This window comes from Eubalaena glacialis, chromosome 6, assembly GCF_028564815.1.
Source record: "Eubalaena glacialis isolate mEubGla1 chromosome 6, mEubGla1.1.hap2.+ XY, whole genome shotgun sequence".
Taxonomy (NCBI): domain Eukaryota; kingdom Metazoa; phylum Chordata; class Mammalia; order Artiodactyla; family Balaenidae; genus Eubalaena; species Eubalaena glacialis.
In genome coordinates, this window is record NC_083721.1 from 118,379,723 (window position 1) to 118,405,556 (window position 25,834).

Sequence of the window (25,834 nt, forward strand, 5' to 3'; positions counted from 1 at the left end):
GTAGGTGTTAGCCAGGTGAGGCAAGGGGAAGAGCACACAGGAGTAGGAACACATGCTGCAAGCCCTGAGGGGAGAGGCACACGGTGGATTCAAGGACTGCAAAGACATCAGTAGGACCTGAACACAGGAGTGGGTAAGAGTCTAATGAGACATCACTGGAGAAATAGGGCCACAGCTTATTAAATCAGCCTCCACCCAAACCCTGGCTGCCCTGTTCACTGATACAAGTCATTGATGGGACAAGGTGAACATAGAAACACGACCCAGACTCCTGAGACACCCTCAGAGGGCCTCTCCTGCACCAATAGGCTGTACACCTTACCCTCCTCATTAAAGCTGCACTAGGAAATAAAGCAAGATTTTTAACCCCATGGCCAGCTACCCTCGGATGTCCAAGGCCTGGTGGATTATCAGCACTTACTGGAATGTAAGGATGAAAATAAAAACTATAATCCGGAAAATAGAGTAAAGAGCAAACCTGTGCATATCTCCCTGCTCACAGATGTTGCACCTCTACACTCTTCCCACATGTAACGTTCCTATAGGGTCAGCTATCATTTATTCAGTTGCTCATTTGCTAAAAAATTCCAGACAGTAGGGAGCTACCAAGTGGAGGAGAATCCGATTTGGCAAGGAGTTTCCAATCAATCTGCCGCTTCCTTCTCAGCCTATAAATACACTTGGGTATTTATCATCTATGCCTATTAAATCTCTCTCTTCTTAACCTTCTCACTTATTTTTCGGATCGATGACAAGCTTTGAAAGGGGCATCCACATGGCTGCCTCCGGCCACAAACTTTAATTTCATTCTCAGTGCCAGACAATGAACACTCTGAAATGTGAATAGATAATGTAATATTTACAGTGTGCCAGGAGCTGTTCTAACTTATTATGTATATTAACTCATTGAACCCTCGTGACCAGCCTATAAACCAGTTTCAGAGAATATCAGTGCCCACTTCATGCGCTTGTCAGGAAGATGAAAATATTATTTTCATTTTGCAGATGTGGAGACTGAGGCATTGAGAAGTCAGGTATCTCGGGCAGGTAGTGCAGCTGGTCAGTTTGGAGGCCAGGATTTAAACCCATGTCGTCTTGCTCCTCCAATCCATGCCCTTAATCATGTCACTGTTGTCCTTCTCAATAACACCACCTGCTAGGTGCTTGGATGGAGTGACTAAGAGTCCTCTGGGAAGACCACAGTTAAGTTCCAGGAGAGGAATCAGAGACTGCAAGAGGGAAGGTGGCTTTGAGCAGGTTGTGGCCGCCATGAAAATAAACACTTTTACCCTTGCTTTCTCCCAGCCCCCATCTCAGCCCACATCCTGATTCCCATTCGGCTCTCTGAGGACTCTGGAAACAAACAAACTTGCCTCTCCTCAAACAAGTCACTACCCTTAAGTAGAAGTGGCCAGCTGAATTTCATGACTTTTAGGATCTCTTCCAGCATCAAAATGCTTTTATTGCCCAGAAAAGGGTTGGGTAATTTTTCAATCCATTTATCTTAATTGTATCTTGACATCTCCACCCATACTTCCCTGCGCTGGCCCCCTTTCCTACCCTGGGCGAGCTGGAATGCTTTTGAATGGTTTTCACTCTCCTCTCCAAACACCCACATTTTCCCCTTCCTTCCAAAGCAGCTCAAATGTCCTCTCATCTGTGTTGACTGCTCCAATAGCCTGCAAGAGCTCTTCTTCCAACAATATTCTGTGTGTTTTCTCTCTGATTCCCTGAAGTGCACGGCAATTTTGTGCCTCTCACCTGCCATGTTCTGTCCCAGTGCCTGAGAGCTTGCCGGACCCTTGCCCCATGCTCAGGTACTGCTGGCAGGTAGTGAGGGCAGGACACACTTCTCCTACTCACTGCCATGGCCCAGCACCCAGCAGAGAGCTGGCTCATAATCCTCAATAAATATTAGTTTGATCTGATAATCATAAAATATTGCTTAGTGATTCTCGACACTTAACTTTTCACTTTTTGCTTCCTTGAAAGCCTTGTTATTGTCTCCACATACATCTTAGGGGTAAGTATTATTATTCCCAATTTACTCCCAGGGAAACTGAGGCTGGAAAATGTAGGGTTATTTAACAGAGATCATACAAGGAGACTTCTAGGCCTAACCCTGGTCACTTAATATAAGGATCAATCCAGACCCTTTTCACAACATCCAGATGTCCTCAGCCACGTAGAATCTCAGTTGGCATCCTTTACTTAGAGCTGAAGTCAAATAGCAGGAACACAATCCCTCCCACCAGGAACCCTTCTCGGTCTTAACAGGCTTTTAAAAAGAAGCTGAACTGTACGGTGAAGTTATAGCTTCCAGTCTGAGTAGCAGGTAAACAGATGTCCATTATATTATTCTGTATACTTTTTTGTGTGTATACAAATATCTTACACAAATTTTAGCAAGTATGAAACCAAGCAGGATCCTGCGGGACCCTCCCAGGTACAAAAGTTCTTCCGTGTCCCCTGTTTCTTGTTTGTAGAAGAAGGCTTTAGTCTCCTAGGAGCCTCCCCTGAGTCACAAAAGCCTGGTTCAAGAATTAATGATTGAAAGGATGTAGACATATAGTGACAAAAATAGCAATTAGGCCTAGAGAACTGGTAACAATTTAAACAGGAAATCGGGACTTCCCTGGTGGTGCAGTGGTTAAGAATCTGCCTGCCAATGCAGGGGACATAGATTTGATCCCTGGTCTCGGAAGATCCCACAAGCCACGGAGCAACTAAGCCCGTGTGCCACAACTACTGAGCCTGCGCTCTAGGGCCTTAGTGCCACAGCTACTGAGCCCACATGCTGCAACTACTGAAGCCCGCATGCCTAGAGCCTGTGCTCCGCAACAAAAGAAGCCACCACAATGAGAAGCCCGCGCACCGCTAGGAAGAGTAGCCCCCGCTCGCCACAACTAGAGAAAGCCCGCGCGCAGCAACGAAGACCCAACGCAGCCAAAAATAAATAAATAAATAAATAAACAGGAAATCAGACAAATAGCAGTCACAGGATCTTTAGTTCTCCCTGAAGGACATAGATAACAATATCTGAGACACATTCCTGAGTTGTTTTGCAGATACTATAACCACCACAAGAGGGAAAAAGCTAACTGCATGATGACGAGACTGTAGTCATAATATAAGCTGCTCCATCCTGAGCAGTACTGAACCTATGGCTAGCACAATTCCAGGGACTGGCCTCAAGAAAATGGCAACAAACCGACCTTGGAGTTGAAGATTTACTGTGCTTAAAACAATCAAGATGATGCTGACCAGACCACCACATGACCAGTTTCAAGATGATGGTCAGAGCTGACTGTGCTGCTCTGCACATAGCCCCCGCCTGCACATCCTTGAAGCTTTCCTTTAAAGGCTCTTGCACTCTGATCTGGCCATTGGGGGATGGTTTGGGGGACACTAGTTCGCCACCTCCCCAGGTTGCTAGCTTCCTGAACAAAGCACCTTTCTTTTTCCACCTACCCTTGCTTCTTGAACATTGACTTTTGAGCAATGAGCAGCCAAACCTGAGTTGGTTTCGGGCTCCGGGGGTAACAAGTACAATGAGCTGAAAACAAAGCCCCAGAAAGACGCAGGAGATGCCTTGGTGGCCAGATGCCTCAAGTTTTTTCCACCTCCTGGATGGATGGATGAAACAAGCATCAATCAGGCCCTGGACTAGAGCAAGGCACTCACCTCGGTCGCAAAATGTAAGTGGCATCAAAAATCTCACTAATCGGGCTTCCCTGGAGGCGCAGTGGTTGACAATCTGTCTGCCAATGCAGGGGACACGGGTTTGAGCCCTGGTCTGGGAAGATCCCACATGCCGCGGAGCAACTAGGCCCGTGAGCCACAACTACTGAGCCTGCGCGTCTGGAGCTTGTGCTCCGCAACAAGAGGCCGCGATAGTGAGAGGCCCGCGCCCCGTGATGAAGAGTGGCCCCCGCTTGCCACAACTAGAGAAAGCCCTTGCACAGAACCGAAGACCCAACACAGCCAAAAATAAATAAATAAATAAATAAAAATAAAAAAATAAAGGAATTCCAAAAAAAAAAAAAAATCTCACTAATCAAGATAAACAATATTTAAGGCAGTGTTTTAAAAAACCAAACCAGCAAACTACGACCAAGGACCAGTGCCAGCTTTTGTAAATAAAGTTTTATCGTAAGCTCCAGCAAGCATCCAAACGCCGGCATCAGCACTACCAAGAGGCATTATGGGTGCCCATAGCTAGTAGCCACTCCCCCTCCCCCAGTTCAAAAAAAAAAAAAAAGACTGGCTCCCCAATATTTTATAATAAAATTAAATACAGTATGGTCTACAAAAATATTGAATCATTATGTTGTACGCTAGAAACTAATATAATACTGTAAGTCAACGATACCTCCATTTTTTAAATTTAAAAAAATTTTGAAAGACTGGCTCCAAAGGAGCTGAGAGAGATTGGAAAGGAAGATCAGTTCACGGCAGGCCGCTAGGGTTCTCCGAGGCTCCGGAGAGCAGGTGCAAAAGGAGCTTTCAGCGGTCCTAGCTCCCCATGGTCGCTCCCTGCCCCTCCGCCCCTCCTCCCGCAGCGCCAGTCCTCCGGGCTGAAGGGTCCTGCGACTTTAATCTCCAGACTCGGAGGCCTGCGCGGCCGGCCGTTGCCCAGGGAGACGGACGCACAGGAGGCCTCGCGCGCCCCAGGCCTGGACCCGCCGGTGTCCCCTGCGCTAGCCGCGATCCCGCTTCCCGCCCGCCGCGGCCAACATGCACTCGCACTCGCATCACAGCTTCAGAAAGCCCGAGGAGGAGCGGGGCCAGCAGGAGGAGGGGGACGAGATGGGCATGGAGGAAGAGGAGGAGGAGGAGGTGGTGGCGGAGGAGGAGGAAGAGGAGGACGAGGCGGCGGCGGACCGGGAGAAGGAGCTGGCGCTCCACGGGAGGTTCAGCGAGGAGTACTTATGGAAGCTTTTGGCCTTCGGAGATGGCAATGAGGAAGAATGGAAAGCCCTTCGCCCCCGCTTAGCCAGCGTCGTCAGCCCCAGCCTGAGCCCGACGCCGACGCTCAGCCGAACGCCGAGCCTGAAGTGGAGCCGGACGCCGGCGGCCAGCGAGAGTGCACCCTCCAGCACCTCCTCCCAAAAAAGTACCGCTCCCCGGCCCGCCCAGCCCGTTCCTCGAAGGCTTCCCTGTCCCTAGGGGAGAGCAGGTCCAACTCCTCTAGAGCCTTCGTCTACCCGGCAGTCTGTTTCCAAATACACACAAGACTTCACACACACCCTTATCTCAGTCCCTCTGGTGTCAAAGACACTGTAATCTTGACTGAGCGGTTGTGATGGTTCACAACTTAGGATAAAGGGGAAACGCCTTACATTCTCTCCCCCCGCCGCCCCCCTCAAACATGCGCGCACGCACACACACACACACACACACACACGCACACGCGCGCGCGCGCCACTCCTGAAGGAGTAGTGCTTTAAGGGTGCTCTGCTACTGAAACAGTCCAGCCAAAAACAATTCACTTTTGTGCTTAACTTCCTATACTGAAACCACTCCAGCCACTTCCTTAAAAAGAGAGGCACAGCAGTTACCTAGAGTAGATTTGTCCATCTCCCAGCATTGACATTTTGGTCCGGATCATTCTTTGTTGGGGCCGCGTGTGTTGAGGGCAGGAGGATGGACTGTCGTACGCATTACAGGATGTTTAGCAGCATCCCTGGCCTCTGCTTCGCCCATGCCAGTTAGCCCCTACCGGGCTTTGTGACAATCAAAAATGGTCTTAAACGTTGCTAAATGTTTCCTGGGGGGGCAAAATTGTCCTTTTGAGAGCCACTGAGTTAAAGGGAATGGCTAAATTGTTTAATGTTTCATTCAACAGGTTTTCCTAAAATATTTCAGACATTTAAGAAAGACATGTCTGAAACGAATTTAGATAGGTAAGAAATTGTTTTCAGTGTTCTATTATTTTTTGAAGCTGATGATGTTTACTTTTGGAATAAACATGTCAGGAAGTAGAGTAAAATCATCCAGGGCATTTACAACTAATTTATTCAAAAAGGTTTTTTTTAATCTATACTGTTAGAAACTTTGGAGGAGATAGACAGGGTCCCTGCCCATCACTGGCTTATTATCTACCTGTAGAGATGACATGTCTACTTACTAATATAGCATGAAATCATAAATGCCATGTGCACAACAGTACGTGCTATGAGGCTTTAGGACATAAGTCTCTATTGGCTAAATTCAGGAGTGATCAGGCACACCTGTGGTGGAGAGTCGACAGTACAGTCTTTTCTTTTTCTTGTTGTTGCTATTGCTATTAGCCTCCAAGCACTTCTAACTATAATAGGAAGACACCAGAGAAACACATTTGGAACATCTTTATCAGTCTTCCCTGAAACCTCACACCAAACATGGGTCCACAATCTCACATTATTGTTCACCTAAGTTTTGCTTTTATAAGCAACTTTCCATTTTTAAGCAGAAAGAGAATTGTTCTGCCCCACTTACATGTTTTTATTTATCCAAGTCAACATTTTAATAAAAGATAATATATGTACATGGTTAAAACATTAAAGTAGACAAAGCTATAAAATTTAAAATTTCTGTACCCTTCTCTGCTCCCACTTCCACTCACCAGAGTTAACATATTGTTAACAGTTTGTTTTGTTTCCAGTATAATTTAAATAGCATATTTTCATTCCTTGATTTATTAATTTTTGACATAGCTACTGACTTCCCACCATGAAAGCTGAGGAATGTAACACACTACTTCCCTCCTCTCCATTTTCAGTAGTTAGATTATTTTTACATTTTCTAACCTTTAGGACTTTAAAGTATTTAAACCTCTACTTCTTGATTTATCAATTTTAGTAACTATTAACTCTATTTTGAAAAATTAACACCTTAATGCACTTCTACTTCCTTCTCTCTCTCCTCTCACCCTTTCCTCTCCCAATTAACAAGAAATTATGTAACAGACTTTATTAAAATATATAATATATAGTCCTGTAAAGTCATATTACTTTACCAAGTTTTATAGTGTTTGCATATTTTGTAATTATAATTAGCTCTTAGTGCTTTGGGTACAAGTTGATTCTAAAAATTGAAGACCAATAACCGATACTCATAATTTCCTGCTAAGAACCCAATGATGTGACTGCATTCATGCACAAGAAAATGAAATCCTATGTCTGTAAAACTTGGCTCCTAAAAGAAGAACTTCTCAACTCTCAGCTGTTTTTAGTTGTCTTCAATTTTTCTGAGTTGGGCTCAACGGCCATACTTTCTTGTTTTCCATATTGCTTTCTTTCTTTTATTCCTTTTCTTTTTGCTGGAGAAACTCCTCAGGTAATTATTTCATATTGATCTCATGGGTAGTCAAATTTCTGAGTTCTTGCCTGTCTTGAAATTTCTTCCTTTTGCCCTCATACTTTATTAATAATATAACCTGGCATAAAAGAATAGGTTTAAAACCATTTCCCCTCAGAGCTCCGAAGACATTGCTTCATTGCCTTCTAGTATCCAGTATTGCTGATCAGTCTGATTTTCAAACCCTTCTGATATTTATTTCCTTCCCTTCATTTTCTCTATTCTTTCCTTCGGAACTCCTACTAGCTGGCTGTTGGACTTCTTGGATATCTTCAAGATTTTTGGTGTTTACATGCTACGATGTAGCCTTTGTACAGAATTTTTTATTTGGGGATTCATATAATTTCCAAGAACCGATTCTTACTCTCTGAATAGGTGTGTGTGTGTGTGTGTGTGTGTTTAAATCTCTTTGAGGGTACTGTTATAAAATACTAAAGTTCTCCTTTGTTCTTTGTATTTCTTCTTTTTTCTTTCAAGATCATTTGTTCTGTTTGTTTTTCTTGGTCCTTCTATTCCATGCTATGGATTGTCCTTAAGTGACTGGTAATCCTTGGTTATCCAATTGTATTTATCAATGAATGACTGATAGGTAAGCTAAAACTAGGATAGGAGTCCTGCAGCCGAGTAGTTCTGTTTCCTGACTGGGCTGGCAGGGGAAGGCTGACTGTGAGTCCTGCGTGGGTGGGTAGGGCAGTCACAGCCAGCTTCCTGTGGGGTGTCGGCAGGGAGCAGGCAAGGTGGGTAAGCCCACTATTACTAGTCATGATAAGGACACTTTACTGTGTGGTTGGAGTTCCTCATGCATTTCTTTCCTGGGACTCTCCCTTCCTCCTTTTTCACCCAAGCCTGTTGGGTAGGTCCTGAGTAACTCATCCTGCACTCTGCTTCTCTTTCAGACCTAAAACTTCCCCAGGTGGGCTTTTTAGAAACCAGTTCTTTGGGCTTCATCTGGAAATAGACACAACTGCTGCCAACTGCCCTGTGTAAGAGGAGAAGAAGGGGTCTGACTGGCCAGCTGTTGCATGTTCACTCCTTGAACTACCCTGATGACCGTCTCCAGCCCCCTCCCCTCTGCATTTGGTCGAGTCCGGGCTAGGAGCTTCTCAGGAGTTCCCTTTGGAAGAACTTTACTTATGTCTCTTATCTTGAGCTGTGGTGGTCTCTGCTCTAGTTTTCCATCAACCTGAGGCCATTTATTTTCTTTCTTTTAAGGACTTCTTCAATATTACTTGGCTACTGATGACACCGCTCTTGTTTTCCAGGGCTATTGCTTGTTTTCCAGGGCTATTGCTTGTTTTCCAGGACTATTGCTTGTTTGTGGGTTTGAAGTGTTTGTTAGTTCAATAAGATCTTGGAAGGAAGGGGAGAATTGTGTGTTCAGGTGCCATCTTGACCTGGACTTTCTATCATATGGGAACCTCTTTAAATCAAATTCTTAATTTCTCCTCATAAATCTTCCTAAGAAGATGCTTCTTCTGTACTTCAAAGCATTCTCTGGTGAATTTGGTGAGACTGTGTTTTTAAGGAAATCTGTCCTTAAAAGGCATAGAAATGCAGCCAATATTGGCTCAATTTCTACTTTTAATTGCCCTATTACTATTCTGGGGCAAACTTTAGGAGGCAGATGAATCCAGAGAAACACAGGTTTTGGAGCCAAACAGGTCTGGGCCCCATCTGCCTCTGCCATGTGTGATTTTGAGAGGGCCCCCCAGAGCCTTGATTTCCTTGCCTATAGAAAAGGAATACTACCTGCTGTACAGCACAGGGGACTCTACTCAGTACTCTGTAATGGCCTATATGGGGAAAGAATCTAAAAAAAAAAAAAAAGAAAAAGTGGAAATATGTATATATATAACTGATTGACTTTGTTGTACACCTGAAACGAACACTAACACATTATAAATCAACTATACTCCAATAAAAAATTTTAAAAACAAAGGAAAGGGTATACTAATTCCTACCTTGATTGGTTTTTGTAAAGATAAATGAAGTAATGTAAGTAAAGCAACTACTATGTGTCTACTAGAACACAGTAAGTTCTCAGGAAATGTTAATTTTGTTCTTATCCTCCGAGGTCTGCCATCTTTACACAGAATTTCAGAAACAATCTTTCATGTTGGTTCAAGGGAGGCAAAGAGACCTAGATGAGTTATGTTATTGATTTTGTTAACTACTGTATTGGGAAAACACTGAAATGTAAAATGTTGTCTAGGGATTGCTCATCAATGTTCCTTTACTCTTGGTCCCATAACTTTTTTTCCATGGGAACTTAGACAAACAGGACTCCCCCAGACACTTGTTCAGGTGGCTTCTGCAGAGGAGTTCTCTACCCATTATAGGACACAGTCATTTCAGAATTAAAACAAAACACACAATGTTTCAAGGAACAAAGCACCAAAAAAGGAAGGTGGAGACATAAGCGAACGGAGAAAGGTGAAAAAGTGACAATCCTAAAGTTGACTAAATTATTTGGGAAATTTTTGTTTGATAATTTTAGAAGAGCCAGCAAATTATGGCAAAAAAAATTGAAATTCAAAGAGGCAAAGGAACTTGAAAAGCAATAGTTATTGTTTACTTGTTACCAGTAACATTCATTTTAGCTAGTAAAAGTCAATAAATTCCTGCTTCCTATCATGTCGATGATAACTAACTGATTAAACTGCTTGTGGAAAGAATACAGATTGCTTAATTACAACGCATTTAACTTCAACCCTTTAAAAAGAGCTTGGGGGCTTCCCTGGTGGCGCAGTGGTTGAGAATCTGCCTGCCAATGCAGGGGACACGGGTTCGAGCCCTGGTCTGGGAAGATCCCACATGCCACGGAGCAACTGGGCCCGTGAGCCACAATTACTGAGCCTGCGCGTCTGCAGCCTGTGCTCCGCAACAAGAGAGGCCGCGATAGTGAGAGGCCCGCGCAACATGATGAAGAGTGGTCCCCGCTTGCCACAACTAGAGAAAGCCCTTGCACAGAAACGAAGACCCAACACAGCAATCAATCAATCAATCAATCAATAAGAACGTGAATTTCTTTAAAAAATAAAAATAAAAAAGAGCTTGGATTATTTTAAAGCTATTTTAAAATGAACAACACATTCTAATTTAAATTCAAGTAAATGTTTAAACACACATACTATCATCGCTGCCACCACCACCAACACACAGCACAGATAGAGGGGTAGTAATTTACTCCGTGAGAGAAATAATACAGTATTGGGAGCCTCCAGGATTGAGAGAGGAGTGCTTTGCAAAGAACAGATATGATGCAAACACATTGTGCCTGACTTTACTGAAGACAGAAGAATGGAAGAAAATATTTCAAAGGAAAAAGAAATCAGGATCTTCTAAGAACATCTGTTATTTGATTGTTAAATGTACTAGATTGAGAAGAACTGCTAACAACTCTACAGGTATACTGAAAACTAACATTTTGTCTAAATTTCAGGGCTGTCTATCACAATCTGTATCCAAGAATTCCAACATCAGTACAAACAGAAGAAAGTTGGCTTCAAGAATTGTCAGGCATGGAGCAGCCGAGTGAGTAGTTTGGTTTTTTAGCTTTTGCTGGGAGATGGGATTGTACACTGGAAAGGGCACTCGTGTAGATGGCCAGGAGAGCTAGGATTGAATCCCAGCCCCAAAACAAACTAACACCATGACAACTGGGCAAGTCACTTAACCTCATTGACTCTGTTTCTTTCTCTGTTGGCCATAATAATCCTTCTGTAACAGGACTGTTATGAAGATCAAAATGAAATTCAACATTTAAACTCCTTGGCACTGAGCCTTTAATAAATGGTAGCACCTGTGTTCACATCAAGAAATAATCTGCCATCATATTTTGAAACACATCTTTATTTTTTATTATAGAGGTAACATGCGTGCTGTTTTTTAAACATCAAACCATTAAGAAAAATATAATGTAAACATTAAGTTTTTAACTTATCCCAGTATATTCCTCAGAAGTAATCGTTATGAATAGCCTTTCCTTTCAATTCTACTATTTGTTTTATGTTATATCACTTATTCATGAGATGTTTATTGAGCACACACCAAGCACCTGTCATAGGTCAGTTTCCTGTTCTAAGGAAACAGCAATGAATAAAGCAGACAAACCCCCTGTCTCAATGGTCTTCTATTAAAGTGTGGGAGGTGGAAGTAATAGTGAGATAAATAATACACAAAGTAAGTCAATACACAATATCTTACATAATGTTAAGTGCTAAGGAGGAAAATAAAGCAGGGAGAGGGATGGGAAATGTTGGGCAGTTGGGTACAAGCTTACCCAGGATGCTGAGGGAAATCTTCAATGAGAAGCTGAAATATTTGAGTAAAGACCTCAAGGAGGAGAGTGATAATGATCTCCGGGGGAAGAGTGTTCCAGGCACAGGGAAAAACAAGTGCTTCCCTCTAGAACAAGGAGGCAGCCAGCTTGGCTGCAGTGGGGTAGGTAAGGAGGTGAGTCCTACGGGATAAAGTCAGAGAGACAATGAGGACCAAATCTTACTCAATGAGAATGAAGTGGGAAGTCACTGGAGGGTCTGCACAGAGGAGTGACACAATCTAACATAAAAATTTAAAATTAGACATATAATTAATATTAAATATTAATATAATATTAAACCTAATATTAAAAACATGTTAATTATTCCCAAATTAATCTATATATTCAACGTAATTGTGATGAAGTTTTTCAATGGAGTTTGACAAGTTGATTCTTTGGTCCTGCTCTGCAGTGTTCAAAGATAAGTTGAGGCATTTTCACATTTTTAAGAGTTTATTTGAGCAGATGTGGATTGGAAACAGGCAGCGCCAAACCAGAAGTGGTTAGGAGCACTCCACAGACAAGAGCTAAGGAGAGGTTTTTATAGAGAAGTCGTGGGAGCAAAGCAAGGAAATCATTTGATTGGCTATTGCTCAAGGCTGCATTATAGTAGGTCCCCTACATACGAACGAGTTCCATTCTTACAGTGTGTTCGCAAGTCCAATTTGTTAGAAGTCCAACAAAGTTAGCCTAGGTACCCAGCTAACACAATCAGCTATATAGTACTGCACTGTAATAGGTTTATAATACTTTTCACACAAATAATACATAAAAAACAAAAAAATAAAGAGAACATTTTTTAATCTTACAGTACAGTTCCTTTGAAAAGTACAGTAGTACGGTACAACAGCTGCCATACAGGGGCTCCAACTAGTGAACAGGCAAGAAGAGTTACTGACTGGAGGAGGGAGAGGAGGTGGGAGATGGTAGAGCTGAAGGATCGTCAGCAATAGGAGACGGAGGGCAATTTCACTCACGCCTGACGCTGATGGCACAGGTTCTGGTTCCTTGCCAGATTCGGTTCTATCTACCCTCTTGAAAAAAGGATCCAGCGATGTCTGGGTAGTAGCTCTTTTTTTCTTGTCATAAATGATAATGGTAGCACTGGATTGCATCCTGAACGGCTGCTGCAACCTTCGTGTACCATCCTGTGCCTCAAAAACTAACAGTGCCTCCTCAAATAAAGAAAATCCCCTTGCCGTTCCCTGCGTCGTGAATCTCTTCAGTTCTTCAGTTACTTCTTCTTCCTCTTGTCTCTCTTCGTCCTTTCTCTGGGCCTCCAATTCCATCAGGTCTTCATTAGTGAGCACCTCGTGTTGCACAGCCAACAGTACCATACAGTAAAGCACACAAAAGCACAACCACTTGTAGAGGATGCATGCACGTAACAATGTACGCCAGACAAGTGAACTAATTTATGTGATTGGACATGGGAACGCACGTTCATATCTTTGAAAGTTCTCAGTTTGAAGGTTCGTATGTAGGGGACTTAACTGTATTTGGGAAAGCACGGTTGGCTGCTTGCTATGAGCTGTTCTTAACCTTGAGGCATTAACCTTGAGGAATTGACTCTGGCTTAGGTTTCACTTTGCTTACGATTGGCTACCAAGGCATTAGAGCCCCCTCATCTAATGGCTTCCTTGTTCGATTACTTTAACAGCAGGAACCTAATGTACCTTTTCAATTTTTTCATATCGTTTTTTGTAGGTTTTTTTAATAGAGAACTGATATGCAGCTCTTATTAGTTTATTCCTAGGTGTTTTACAGTTGTCTTTTATTGATGTAGTAATTGGAATCTTTTTTTTCCTATTATATTTTCTAATTGGTTATTGTCAATGTATAGGAAAACTATTGATTTCAATGTATCAATCTTGTATCTGACTCCCTTGCTGAACTTTCTTATTCTAATATTTTATCAGTTAAAAGTCTACTAGACAATTACATTTCCTGTGAATAACAGCAGTTTTATCTCTTCTTTAATTTTTTTTACTTAGCAGTGTATCAGGGACATCTTTCCATGTCAGGAAATATTGATCTAATTCCTTGAAATGACTATGTAGTATTCCCTTATATACCTACAGTAACTGTGACTTATGTAATACATCTGACTGTTAGATGTTGCAGGGTTGTTTGGTTTGGTTTGGTTTTGTGTTTTGACCTCTTCCCTATGACAAATAATGCCTTAATGAAAGTCTTGTTCATTCGTTTTTGTTTTTTTTTTTTAATACCTGTGCTGGCATTTCTGTTGGGCAAAATGCCCAAAACATATTTTTAAATTGTTCAGGTACTCAACATAGGAAGTATGTCATCTTCTGAAGCCCATCTCTTTCTCCAGCACCAGCCCTGGCTATACAGGGAAAATGGGTCTGCCCTCTCCCTTCACCTCTGTCTCATTGTAGGTTGTTCTGATTGGTTTTTCATCATCCCAGTCCTGTCTGCTTACCTTTCTAGACATTTACTCCAAGTGGCTCGTGTGTTGATAGATGGCTGTCTTCCCCATTTCCAGTATTGCCATGGAATCTGCAGAGGGAATTATTCTGGGGGTTTAGTTCACTGTCTTGAACTGGGAACTGCCCTCTCACCCCACTCCAGCACTCTTCTCCCTGAAAAATCTTTTGCAGAATAATAGTCATAAATTAGACAGAATAGTAATTTTAGAAGGCAGAACACAAAAGGGTCTGCAAACCATGATTATAATCAAATAAAATATGCATTCGTATAGCATTCTAAGACTAAAAAGAAGCAAGGAAGCATTTTTTAATGTGACTCATTAGTGGTGAGTCTTCTCTGTTTGTTACTTACTGTTGATAAAATGTTATTTAGGAAAAGGCAAAACATTTAAAAAATTAAAAATAAAACACAAAAAGGGCACTTATTTTTCCAAGAGGCATATCTTCTTTTCTATTGGACTTCTTTCATCCTTTGTCAGGATTGATGACAAATGTACACTCTTTTTTACAGAGAAAGAAGTGCCCTCTGTAAAGAAGGAAGATGAACCTGAAAATCTAGCTTCTAAATTAAGAGGTAACTGGATGTTTGGCGTCATCCCCTCTGCTGGCAAAGGCAAACTGCCCTTAGGGAACCAGCCTTAACTTGGACGGTGTCCAACCCCTTTAGAAAAGAGCTCCCCTAAGAGTATATGCAAGAAGGTGGTGAAGGTAGGGTTCCAGGGCATTTAGACAGCATGTGTGTGTGTGTGTGTATGTGTGTGTCTGAGTGTGTGTGTGTCATGGGCTAGGATCTTCATACTACAGAAAATGGAATACACTGCACAAAGTTTTTAAACATTCCTTCTAAATCTGTCTTTTTTTCTTCAGCAAAATGGATAATTAACCCAGAAGAGCCAAAACTAAATATTTTATGTGAGCTGGAGGTAAGAAATGTTTATCAGTCCAACTAGTACACTGAACTCATGGTAAAAATCACTTATTCAATCTTCAATTTTTTTCTTTCTCCCTCTTTTTATAATTTAGTTTAAGGAAGACTTCATAACACTTTTTGAGCCCTCTCTGAGAACACTACCCAGCATCGGGCCACCATCTATTCTCTCATTCAAACAAGAGAGTTCCAATTTAGGCATTAAGTTCAAGGTAATTTTCATTTATATTTCTTTTTGCTTTTACTGTAATAAATGGTATAAAAAGCCACGTGATGATCCGCACAAAAGACAGTGAACATACTTTTAAAAAAACAGGTAAAGAGCTCATTTACTTGGAATAGCACTTAGGTGGCTGTATTCGTTTCCTAGGGCTGCTGTAACAAAATACCAGAAACTAGGTGGCTTACAGCGACAGAAAAGTATTGTTTCACAGTTCTGAAGGCTGGAATTCCAAAATCAAGGTGCCAGCAAGTCTAACCTGGAGGGGAGAGTCCCTCCTTGCCTCTTCTAAGCTTCTGGTGGTGGCCATCAATCCTTGGCGTTCCTTGGCTTGCGGCTGCATCACTCCAATCTCTGCCTTGGTTGTCCCAGCACGCTCTGTGCGTCTCTGTCCAAATGTCCCTCTTCTCCAAGGACACCAGTCATATTGGATTAGCGCCCACCCTAATGACCTCATCTTAACTTGATTACATCTGCTCCAATCTCTGCCTTGGTTGTCCCAGCACGCTCTGTGCGTCTCTGTCCAAATGTCCCTCTTCTCCAAGGACACCAGTCATATTGGATTAGCGCCCACCCTAATGACCTCATCTTAACTTGATTACATCTGCAGAGACCCCATTTCTAAGTCAGGCCACATTCACAGGTACCAGGGGTTAGAAATTCAACAGAGCCTTTGGGGGAGCGCAACTCAACCTATAACAGTGGTCATAAAGCCTGGCAGCATAGGTGAACGTTAGCTGTATTTGATCACATTAAGTGACCAATTAACGTCTGCATTCAATGGGCAAAGGAGAGGTCACCTTAGTAATTCCAACAGGATACAAACCACCCTGCTTTGCCACAGAGGTAAGGGACTGACCGGTGGTATGATTATTTCCAAACTTGCACGGCATGGCCATGTGGAGAGAGCTGCACACTCCCCAGACCGGAACCTCCTTGATGACTTCTTTTGGGGTACAGTAAAGGTACAGGCTTATTCACTGAAATAAGAGATACCAATCATGTGAGGCAGGACGGCACAGATGTGTGTGCAGGAGTTGACGGGAATGCCGTGTGGATGCACCAATGCGGTCGGTGTTCACTGTCATTTTGTGCAGCACGTTGAACTATGCGATTCTAATGCCTGGTAACACATTAAATACATCACGTAACGTAATATGGGTCAACATTTACTGTTTATATTTGCCCAGGTTTCTAAATTTTATGGTCACCTTATAGACTCTTCAGGCTGAAATTCTTTCTTCAAACACAGCACCTTCCTTTTTCTGAAGCACAAAGGCTTGTATCCAGAAAGCTTCTTGAGCTCTCTTCCTGACACCCAGAGATGTGCCTGAACGTGAGGAAGGCCTTGGGGACTTCCTTCCACAGAGCTGTCCCTACACCGGCCCCTGGCCAGGGCTGGCTCCACCTGCATCCCTGGGCCGACCTTTCAGGTCTTCTGAGATGGGCCTGGACACTGGTCTAGTTCGTGGGCAGCAGCAGCTGGTTGGCCAGTTCTCCTCTTCAGCCACACCCTCTTGAGGTGGAAATTCCAACCCCACTCATGTCATTTGAAGCATCTTTACTTACTTCGCCCCCAGGTGAAAGGGGTGAAGGGGTGAAGGGGCCATGGGCGGAGGAGTTCCCTACCGAGATGCTGCCAGCACAGTCTGTAGCTGGCCTGGCGTTGCCAAGCTCTTCCTGCCCATTCCGTCATTTGGTAGCTGGCCTGGATTCGTCACCACCATCTCTCTATTACAAGGCTTCCCCCCCTGAGTGCTGCTTTCTGCGACGTGCAGTACTTATTATCGGGTAGTTTCAATGGCCTAATTATACTGGACTGTACTCTAGGGTCCCTGGCTGCACCGGCCATCTCAGTCACCATTTGGCCCCATGGTGGTCATTTTGCCAGGCTCGGAGAATGGTTTCCATGGCAACTACAGGTGCCCTGGTGGTTTCATGACATGCAAGTCACGATCTGGGTCTTTTCCTGGAGGCCTGTGCCGAGGCTTGGCTGCTCACCTGCCAGGAGCCTCTGCAGTCACAGCCGTGACCTCGGATCACTAACAGGGCCATAGTGCATCCACCCCTCACTGAGTCACCTGCGCCCCTAACTCCCAGCCTCCTCTTGCTTCCCCTAGCCTCCCCTCCCCCTCCTGGATTACCTTCACAGCACAGACAGGAGAATTTGGTGCCCCAACTGGGGCTTCCCTTGAGAAAGGACTCTAATTTATTTTAGAAAGTTGAGCATTGTAAACAGTGGCCTACGTAGTAATGTCAAGACTTTTTCTTAGCTGACACTTCTTGAGTTTATGGTATTTAAACACCTTAGACCATTTCCACAAAATCGAATATGTGTTATCCTTTGTGTCACACACTGTACATCCCCCTGCTCGACAAGGGACACTGATGTCGACAGTAAAATCATTTCTGCAACTTTCTTCTTACACTGAGGAGGCATCCCAAGGACCCACAGAGCTCCTGATGGGCTCAGCCGCACGCCAGTGAACCGCGCCAGACAGAGGCCTCCAAAACACCACCTCAGCCTCCTCAGCCCTTAACAGACCTTGAATAGAAATGATGTCTCGTTACTGGAATATACAGATCCTGCTGGCTTGGTGCCTTCCGATATAGGATCTCAGACCCCTGGAAGTTCCCTACTAACCATCTCTGGGAGCCCTCATGGTGTCTGACAGGAGTTCTCAAGCAGGTTTGCACATCCCTCATCACCCCTGCTGTCTGACTGGACATTCGCTGGCCCTGTCCAGGGCTCTGGCTCTTCCTGCTCTGAGAGGCTCTGGGCCTCCTTGTGGGCACGTCTTCATTTTTTTTCTCCTCTCTGAAGAAAGAAGAGGAGGAGGTATCGCCCACGTGTGAATTCTGTGGGAGCGATCTGAGAACATTTCTCTCCAATGTGGATCTTTCCTGTGACTACAGTAGCTCTGAACTAGTAGAACACGTAAGTTCTAAAGCAGGTTCACTGAGGAAATAGTGTTACTTTTAGACACTAATTTAAATATAAGTAGTATTTTCTTCTGCATCTTTCCACTGCATTGCCTTTCTTTTTTTTTTTTTTGGCTGCACTGCGTGGCTTGTGGGATCCTAGTTCCCTCACCAGGGATCGAACCTGGGACCCTGACAGTGAAAGCCCAGAATCCTAACCACTGTACTGCCAGAGAATTCCCTGCATTGCCATTCTTAAGAGAGTTATGTGTTAGCTGTCAGGGCCATGCAAATCATAACCACAATGGGATACAATTTCACACCCACTAGGATGGCTATAACCCAAAAGACAGATAATAACAAGTGTTAGCAAGGATGTAGAGACACTGGAACCCTCATACACTGCTGAAGGGGAATATAAAACGATGCAGCCGCTTTGGAAAACAGTCGGGCAATTCCTCAAAAAGTTAAACATACAGATACCACATAACCCAACAAACAATTCCATTCCTAGGTATATACCCAAGAAAATTAACAACACATGTCCACCCAGAAACGTGTATACAAATGTTCACAGCACTATGATTCATAACAGCCAAAAAGCGAAAACAACCCAGACATTTATCAACTGATGAAAGGGTAAATAAATGTGGGGTATCCATACAATGGAATATTATGCGGCCATAAAAAGAAATGAAGTACTTATACATGCTACGACATAAATGAAAATATTATGCTAAGAGAAAGAAGCAAGTCACAAAGTACCACATGTTGTATGCTTCCATTTATATGAACCGTACAGAACAGGCAAATCTATAAAGACAGCAAGTAGGTTAGTGGCTGCCAGGGGCTGAGAGGAGAGGAGAATAAGGAGGAACTGTTAATGGGTACAGGTTTCAGTTTCTAAAATTGATTGTTGTGATGGTTGCAAAATTCTGTGACTATATTGGGTTGGCCAAAAAGTTCATTCGGGTTTTTCCTACAATGTTATGGAAAAACCTGAGCGAACTTTTCGGCCAACCCAACACTAAAAACCATTGACTTGTACACTTTAAATGGGTGAATTGTATGATATGTGAATTATATCTCAATAAAACTGTTACCAAAAAAATGTTATGATAGATTGTTATCCAAAACCCCATTACCATTTTTTGGGATTTTTCCCTCCTGTAATTATCTTCATCTAGGACTGATGAGATGAAAATGACCTCTTTGTTTTTCAGACCTCCTGTTGTAGTTATTTCCAAAACCTGATTGACTACATCTATGAGGAAAAACAAAAACTCCAAAGCTCTAAAGCTGAATTAATCTGTATTGACCCTCATGCCGCCCACGGCAGTGAAGTCGACAGACTCAAAGCAAAGGAAAAAGCTTTGTGGAGGTAACAGTGAGCCTTTTATATTGAAACTCAGATAGGCCCACTTAGAGAGTTTTTTGTAAAATGAACCTCATTTTCTCAAAATAGATAATTTTGATGATGCATTCCCAGTGAAGAAACAAAAATTGGCCAAAGCAAACCTATTGCAATTCCTGGTGGACATTGTAAGAGTCAGAAGATTTCAGAAACTCAGTGAACTCACTGACTTAGAGTAGAAATTTGCCAACCCCAAATTCTCAGGGCAATTCGGAATTCCTATATTGGAGAAATCTGTCCACTAAATATAGTAGAAACACACGCACACTGATTAAATGACTTGATTCACAAGTAATAACAGATAAAAATAACAAGGAATAGCGTTTAAACAGTCAAAATTTATAGTATACTGTTTGAAACTTCCAACGTATTTCAGACTTATGCATCATATTTTTTGATTTTGTAGAAAACAGGAGCGACAAATGGCCAAACACTATGCAGTATTAACAAAAGAACAGACTACTTTCTCTGAAGAAGGTAAGTTCCTTAACGCTGATGTTATAGATCAGAAAGCTCATATGTTTGACCAAGAGCAAAAATTGACGTATTCTAAAAATAACATTTAAATTTTTCATTTTGGTCAATACATCAGTCAAAATGGCTCAGAAAATCCCGCTTTTCCGTCATCTGGCTTTTGAAGTTTTTAGTCTTCAGCTCACTGTTGTTATTGATTGAAATAAATTAGCAACATCTACAGAGCACTTTACAGATAGCTAGAAAGAGCTTTTGAGTTCATTGTCTCTCGTTTTATCAAACATACATTCCATTTTGTTTCAAGCTAGGATATGGAAAATCTGTCAAAAACAAATCAGATTCCTTTCTTACAGGCAGGCCCCATCGGTCAGCTGGCCAGTATAGCTGTAGTACTGGTACAACTGAAGGGGCACCGATTTTAGAATCCGAAGTTCTGGATTTATGTCCTTGCTTTTCTCCTCATAGGCTGCCCAACTGGGGATAAATTATTTAATCTTTCTGAGCATCAGGCTCCTCTATGACTCAGAGCCATTGAAAAGATACTTAGAGAAGATTTTTTTTTTCAACTAAACCCCTAGTACAAAATTCCTTGGTATTCAACTGTTTTCTACTAAACCTAAGGCCAGAAAATTCCACGTAATGAAAATCATCATTATTTTTCTTTCAACCAAATGAGAATTTCTCATTTTTTTTAAACAAAAGAGGAAGGTCCTCATTTTTCTTCCATTAAAAAAATGTCCAATGAATCAATGCATCCGTAACAGAGTTTGAAATTTCATTTTAGAAGAGAGGTTTTGGAAAGTTTTAAACATCATATATGTATTTCATGTGATTCTTTTCCCATTAGATGCAAAGCAATTTAAAACAATTTCTTATCAACTTTCCATGAATATTCCAGAAGTAGAGTCACCTAAGGAAGAACTAACTGATTATCAACTAGACAAAAGAAATATATCCATTGTTTGTTGCGATTCTAGGATAGCATGTGGAAAGGTAATTAGCTTGTAATTTTTTTTATTTGCTACTCTTTAAAAATCAGTTTTACCTAAAATTATAAAAGCTGTCATGAGGAATATGGCAGCTTGGCTATATGACACATTTAACTATTTGTCAAAAAGAATTGATATGGACTTGGCCTTTTAACTTATATTAGACTTTAAAACAATGCTTTACATATGTTTTATGAGGGGGTATTTTGGTTAAAGCCTTTTTACTTTAAAATGTGATCAGTGTATAGTAAGGAACATTTGGAACCCTTTAGAAAACGAAAAAGAATGGGAGAAAATCATCAGAAGTCTCACCCACATCCCAATAATCATTATTAATATTTCAATATTATCTAGATCTGCACTGCCCAATATGGTAACAAATACTCCACATGGCTATCCAAATTTAAAATAATTAAATAACTTATTTAAAATAATTAAAATTAAATAAGTAAATAAAATGTAATTCTTAAGTCATGCCAGCCACATTTCAAGTGTTAAATAGCTGTGTGTGACTAAAGGCAACCATATTGCAGGGCAGATATAGAAAATTTTTATGGTCACTACAAGTTCTATTAGACAGCACTGTTCTAGAGTTTTTAAGCATAGGTTTCTGTTAACACACTTGTAATTATATTACACATGTAATTTTTATCTCTTTAACTTAATTATCAACAATTTTTCCATGATATTACATAGCTTACATTAACATTTTAATATCTATGTGCCTTTTCATATAGTTCAACCATTGCTTTCAATATCTTTGTGTATAAATTTACACCATACTAAATATAGTTCCCCAGAATAGATCCCTAGAAATTAAACTCCTGAGACCAGTTTTGTTTCTCCTGGGTGATATAGAATTTAAGGCATGGCAGTGAACTGAGGTTCTGACAGAATCAAATCCAAATCCTGTCTGAAGGAAGATCATTTATCTAGCCCTCAAATCACTCCTACAAATTATCTTTCAAGTTCAATTACCAGCACACAGTGAAAAATAATTAAGAACACAAGGAAACTCAACACCACAATTGAAAACTCAGAGGATTACTATCAATAAGAAAAGATCTACAAAGACTTCGAAAACTGAAGTAATCTAACTATGTTTATGAAAACAAAAGATCAGCTTGAAGATATATGGAGGGAACAGAAAACTATAAAGGGACATACAGTTGAAAAGAAAAAAATGAACTTATAGAAATGAAAAATACAAAAACTGAAATTAAAAACTTAAAAGATGAGAGTTAAATGCACGTTAGACCCAACTAAAGAAAGAACTAATGACCTGAAAGAAAGGTTAAAAGAAAACTATCAAAATTTACCCAAAATTTACATGGGGGCAAAAAAAGGTAAGGAATACAGAAAAGTGTGTATAATATGAAAATAGAATGAGGGGTCTAAAATGTATTTGTTCAGAATCCCAGAATGAGAGGAAAACGATAATCAGGCAGAGGCAGTATTTGAAGAGATAATGGATGATAATTTTCCAAAACTGATAAAATAGACCTATTCACAGATTTAAGAATCCCAATGAATCCCAAGCAGGATGAATTAAAAAAATAAAATAAAGTAAAATAAAAATAAATCCTAGACACAGTATAGTGAAACTGCAAAACACCAAAGACAAAAAGAAAATCTAAAGATTAGCAGAGAAAAAGAAGTCTGTTTACATTTAAAAGAGAACAGTTAGAAATCAGATAACCTCGCAACAGCAACAATGGAAGGCAGTATAATGTCTTCAGTGTGCTGAAAGAAAATAACAGGCAGTCTAGAAGCCTATACCCAGTTAAAATATCTTTCATTAAAATATGCCCGCAAAAGACATGGTCTGGCAAAACAGAGTTTGTCACTAGTAGCCTCTGACTAAAAGGAATTCTAAAGAATGTTCTTTGTGTAGTTGGATAGTATGAGATTCAAGAAAGATGAAGAGCAAAGAAAAGCGTTCATGGGATATATGGATAAAACTAAAAGTTGACTGATAAAACAATAATAATAATAATGGCTCAAGGACTTTCAAGAAACAGTATAGAGCAAAAATGCTTGAAAAAATAGTACATGATTTGGCAAGAAAGCTAAATGCAATTACAGTGTTCTAAAAGTCCTTGGTTTGGGAGAAGGGCAAACACATAGTTTAAACTCAGACTTTGATAAATTAAGTTTGCTTGCTGAAATTTCTGGGGTAGCCAGAAAAATAACAAGTAGACAGTATAACTTCCAAGCTATCAGAGGTAGAGCAAAAAAATTAGAATAATTCACTTTAAATGCCCCCCAAAAGATAAGAAAGGATAAGGGAAAAGAAAAACACATAACAGAGGACAAATAGAACACATCAAGGAATGTCAGTAGTTATATGTAAATAGAGTAAATACTTCAGTTAATAAACAAAGAGTGTCAGACAATTTTTTAAGGAAAAATTCCAACCATATACTGATTACAAGAGACTATATCTAGGGCTTCCCTGGTGGCGCAGTGGCTAAGAATCCGCCTGCCAATGCAGGAGACACAGGTTCGAGCCCTGGTCCGGGAAGATCCCACATGCCGTGGAGCAATGGGGCCCGTGCGCCACAACTACTGAGCCTGTGCTCTACAGCCCGTGCTCTGCAACAAGAGAAGCCACCGTAATGAGAGGCCTGTGCACTGCAATGAAGAGTGGCCCCCCGCTCGCCACAACCAGAGAAAGCCCGCACGCAGCAACGAAGACCCAACGCAACCAAAAATAAATAAACAAATAAATAAACTTATTAAAAAAAAAAAGAGACTATATCTAAAATATAAGGATAGGGGCTTCCCTGGTGGCGCAATGGTTGAGAATCCATCTGCCAGCGCAGGGGACACGGGTTTGATCCCTGGTCTGGGAAGATCCCACATGCCGTGGAGCAACTAAGCCCATGCACCACAACTGAGCCTGCGCTCTAGAGCCCACGAGGCACGACTACTGAGCCCGTGTGCTGCAACTACTGAAGCCTATGCGCCTAAAGCCCGTGCTCCACAACAAGAGAAGCCACCGCAATGAGAAGCCCACACACCGCAACGAAGAGCAGCCCCCGCTCGCTGCAACTAGAGAAAGCCTGTGAGCAGCAACAAAGACCCAACACAGCCAAAAATAAAATAAAATAAATTAAAAATAAAATAAAATATAAGGATACAAAAAGATTAAATATAAATAAACAAAAATGATGTATCATGAAAATATTAAAGAACATCACTGAGATAGAGGACCACTTCACAGTGACAGAAGTTTTAATCCACCAGGAAGGTATAATGTTACAAAATATGTTTCCCCTATTAACACAGCCTCAAAAAATATAAAGCAAAATTTCACGGAAGTAAAAGGAAAAAAATTTTAATCCATAATCATAATGGGATACTTTAGCCTGCTTCTCTCAATAATTGAGAGGACTATTAGACCAAAAAAAAAAAAAAAAAGCAGCAGTAATACAATAGAATATTTGAACAACCCATTTAACAAATTTGACCTAATATTCATGGGTTGGAAGAGTAAATATTTTAAATATGACATTCTTCCCAAATTGATCTATAGATCCAATGCAACTGTAATTCAGATTCTAACAAGGTTGTATATGTGCATGTGCAGGGGGAAGGAAGGTCTTGACAAGTTGATGCTAAGATTTACATGGAAATATAAAGAACCTAGAAGAGCCAAGACTTTCTTGAAGAAGAAGCCTGGGAGGGAGGGGAACACGCTCTATCAGATACTGAGATCTATTACAAAATATAGTAATTAAGACAGTGTAGTGTTGGGGCAGGATAAACAGAGAAATCCATGATACAGAATAGTTCAGAATCGGATTTATGCACACACAGACTTCTGATCTATGCCAGCAGTGGCACTGCACAGCAATGGAGAAAGGAAAATCTTTCCAATACATACTGCTGGGACAATCGGATATCCATATTTTTTAATGAAATTGGAATCATACCTCACATCATATAAAAATCAGTTCCAGTGGATTAAAGACCTAAATGTGAAATGCAAAACTACAATGATTTTTTTTTTTAAATAGGAGAATAGCTTTATTACTTCAGGTTAGGGAAAGATTTACTAACCACTTTTAAAAAGCAGTATCCATAAAGTAGTTGATAAATTAAACTTAAAATTTGGGGGACTTCCCTGGTGGCGCAGTGGTTAAGACTCCGCGCTCCCAATGCAGGGGGCCCGGGTTCGATCCCAGGTCAGGGAACTAGATCCCACATGGATACCGCAACTAAGAGTTCGCATGCCATCACTAAGGAGCCAGTGAGCTGCAACTAAGGAGCAGGTGAGCCACAACAAAGGAGCCCACCTGCTGCAACTAAGACCTGGTGCAACCAAATAAATAAATAAAATATTTTAAAAGATTAAAATTTGAAAGACAAGCCAAGAAGGGAGATATTTTGCAGCACATATGATATACAAAGGGCTTTTATCCTAAATGTATAAAGAACTTTTATAAGTCCACATGAAAAAAAGTCTACCTAATAGAAAAATGAACTTAAAAAAACTTGACCACTTCTCCAAGGAGAAAATTCAAATGATCAATAAACATATGAAAAGGTGTTCAACCTCATTAGTAACCTGGGAGAGGAAAATTGAAACCACAATTAGAGATCAGTCCATACCTATAATATTGGCCAAAAAAAAAAAAATTGTAAAGTCTGATACTACTGAGTGTTGGAAAGGACATAGAATAACAGTCCCTATTATTTGCCTCTAGTGGGAATGCAAATTGGTACAACTTGAAAATCATTTTGGCAGTACCTTGTAAAGTGGGAGACAG

The 25,834-nt window shown here is 41.2% G+C and overlaps 1 protein-coding gene across 1 annotated transcript in view; it reads left to right on the forward strand.

Annotated features, from left to right (window-relative positions):
* Positions 1 to 5,868: 5,868 nt before the first annotated feature.
* ERICH6 (glutamate rich 6) overlaps positions 5,869 to 25,834 on the forward strand; it is a 33,482-nt gene continuing 13,516 nt past the window's right edge. Inside the window, exons 1-9 of the mRNA XM_061192765.1 lie at positions 5,869 to 5,906; positions 10,784 to 10,875; positions 14,630 to 14,686; positions 14,980 to 15,035; positions 15,136 to 15,252; positions 18,085 to 18,198; positions 19,406 to 19,563; positions 20,003 to 20,073; positions 20,918 to 21,063. Coding sequence (XP_061048748.1) covers positions 5,884 to 5,906; positions 10,784 to 10,875; positions 14,630 to 14,686; positions 14,980 to 15,035; positions 15,136 to 15,252; positions 18,085 to 18,198; positions 19,406 to 19,563; positions 20,003 to 20,073; positions 20,918 to 21,063 — 834 coding nt within the window. The 5' untranslated portion in view covers positions 5,869 to 5,883. The remainder of the gene's footprint in view (positions 5,907 to 10,783; positions 10,876 to 14,629; positions 14,687 to 14,979; positions 15,036 to 15,135; positions 15,253 to 18,084; positions 18,199 to 19,405; positions 19,564 to 20,002; positions 20,074 to 20,917; positions 21,064 to 25,834) is intronic.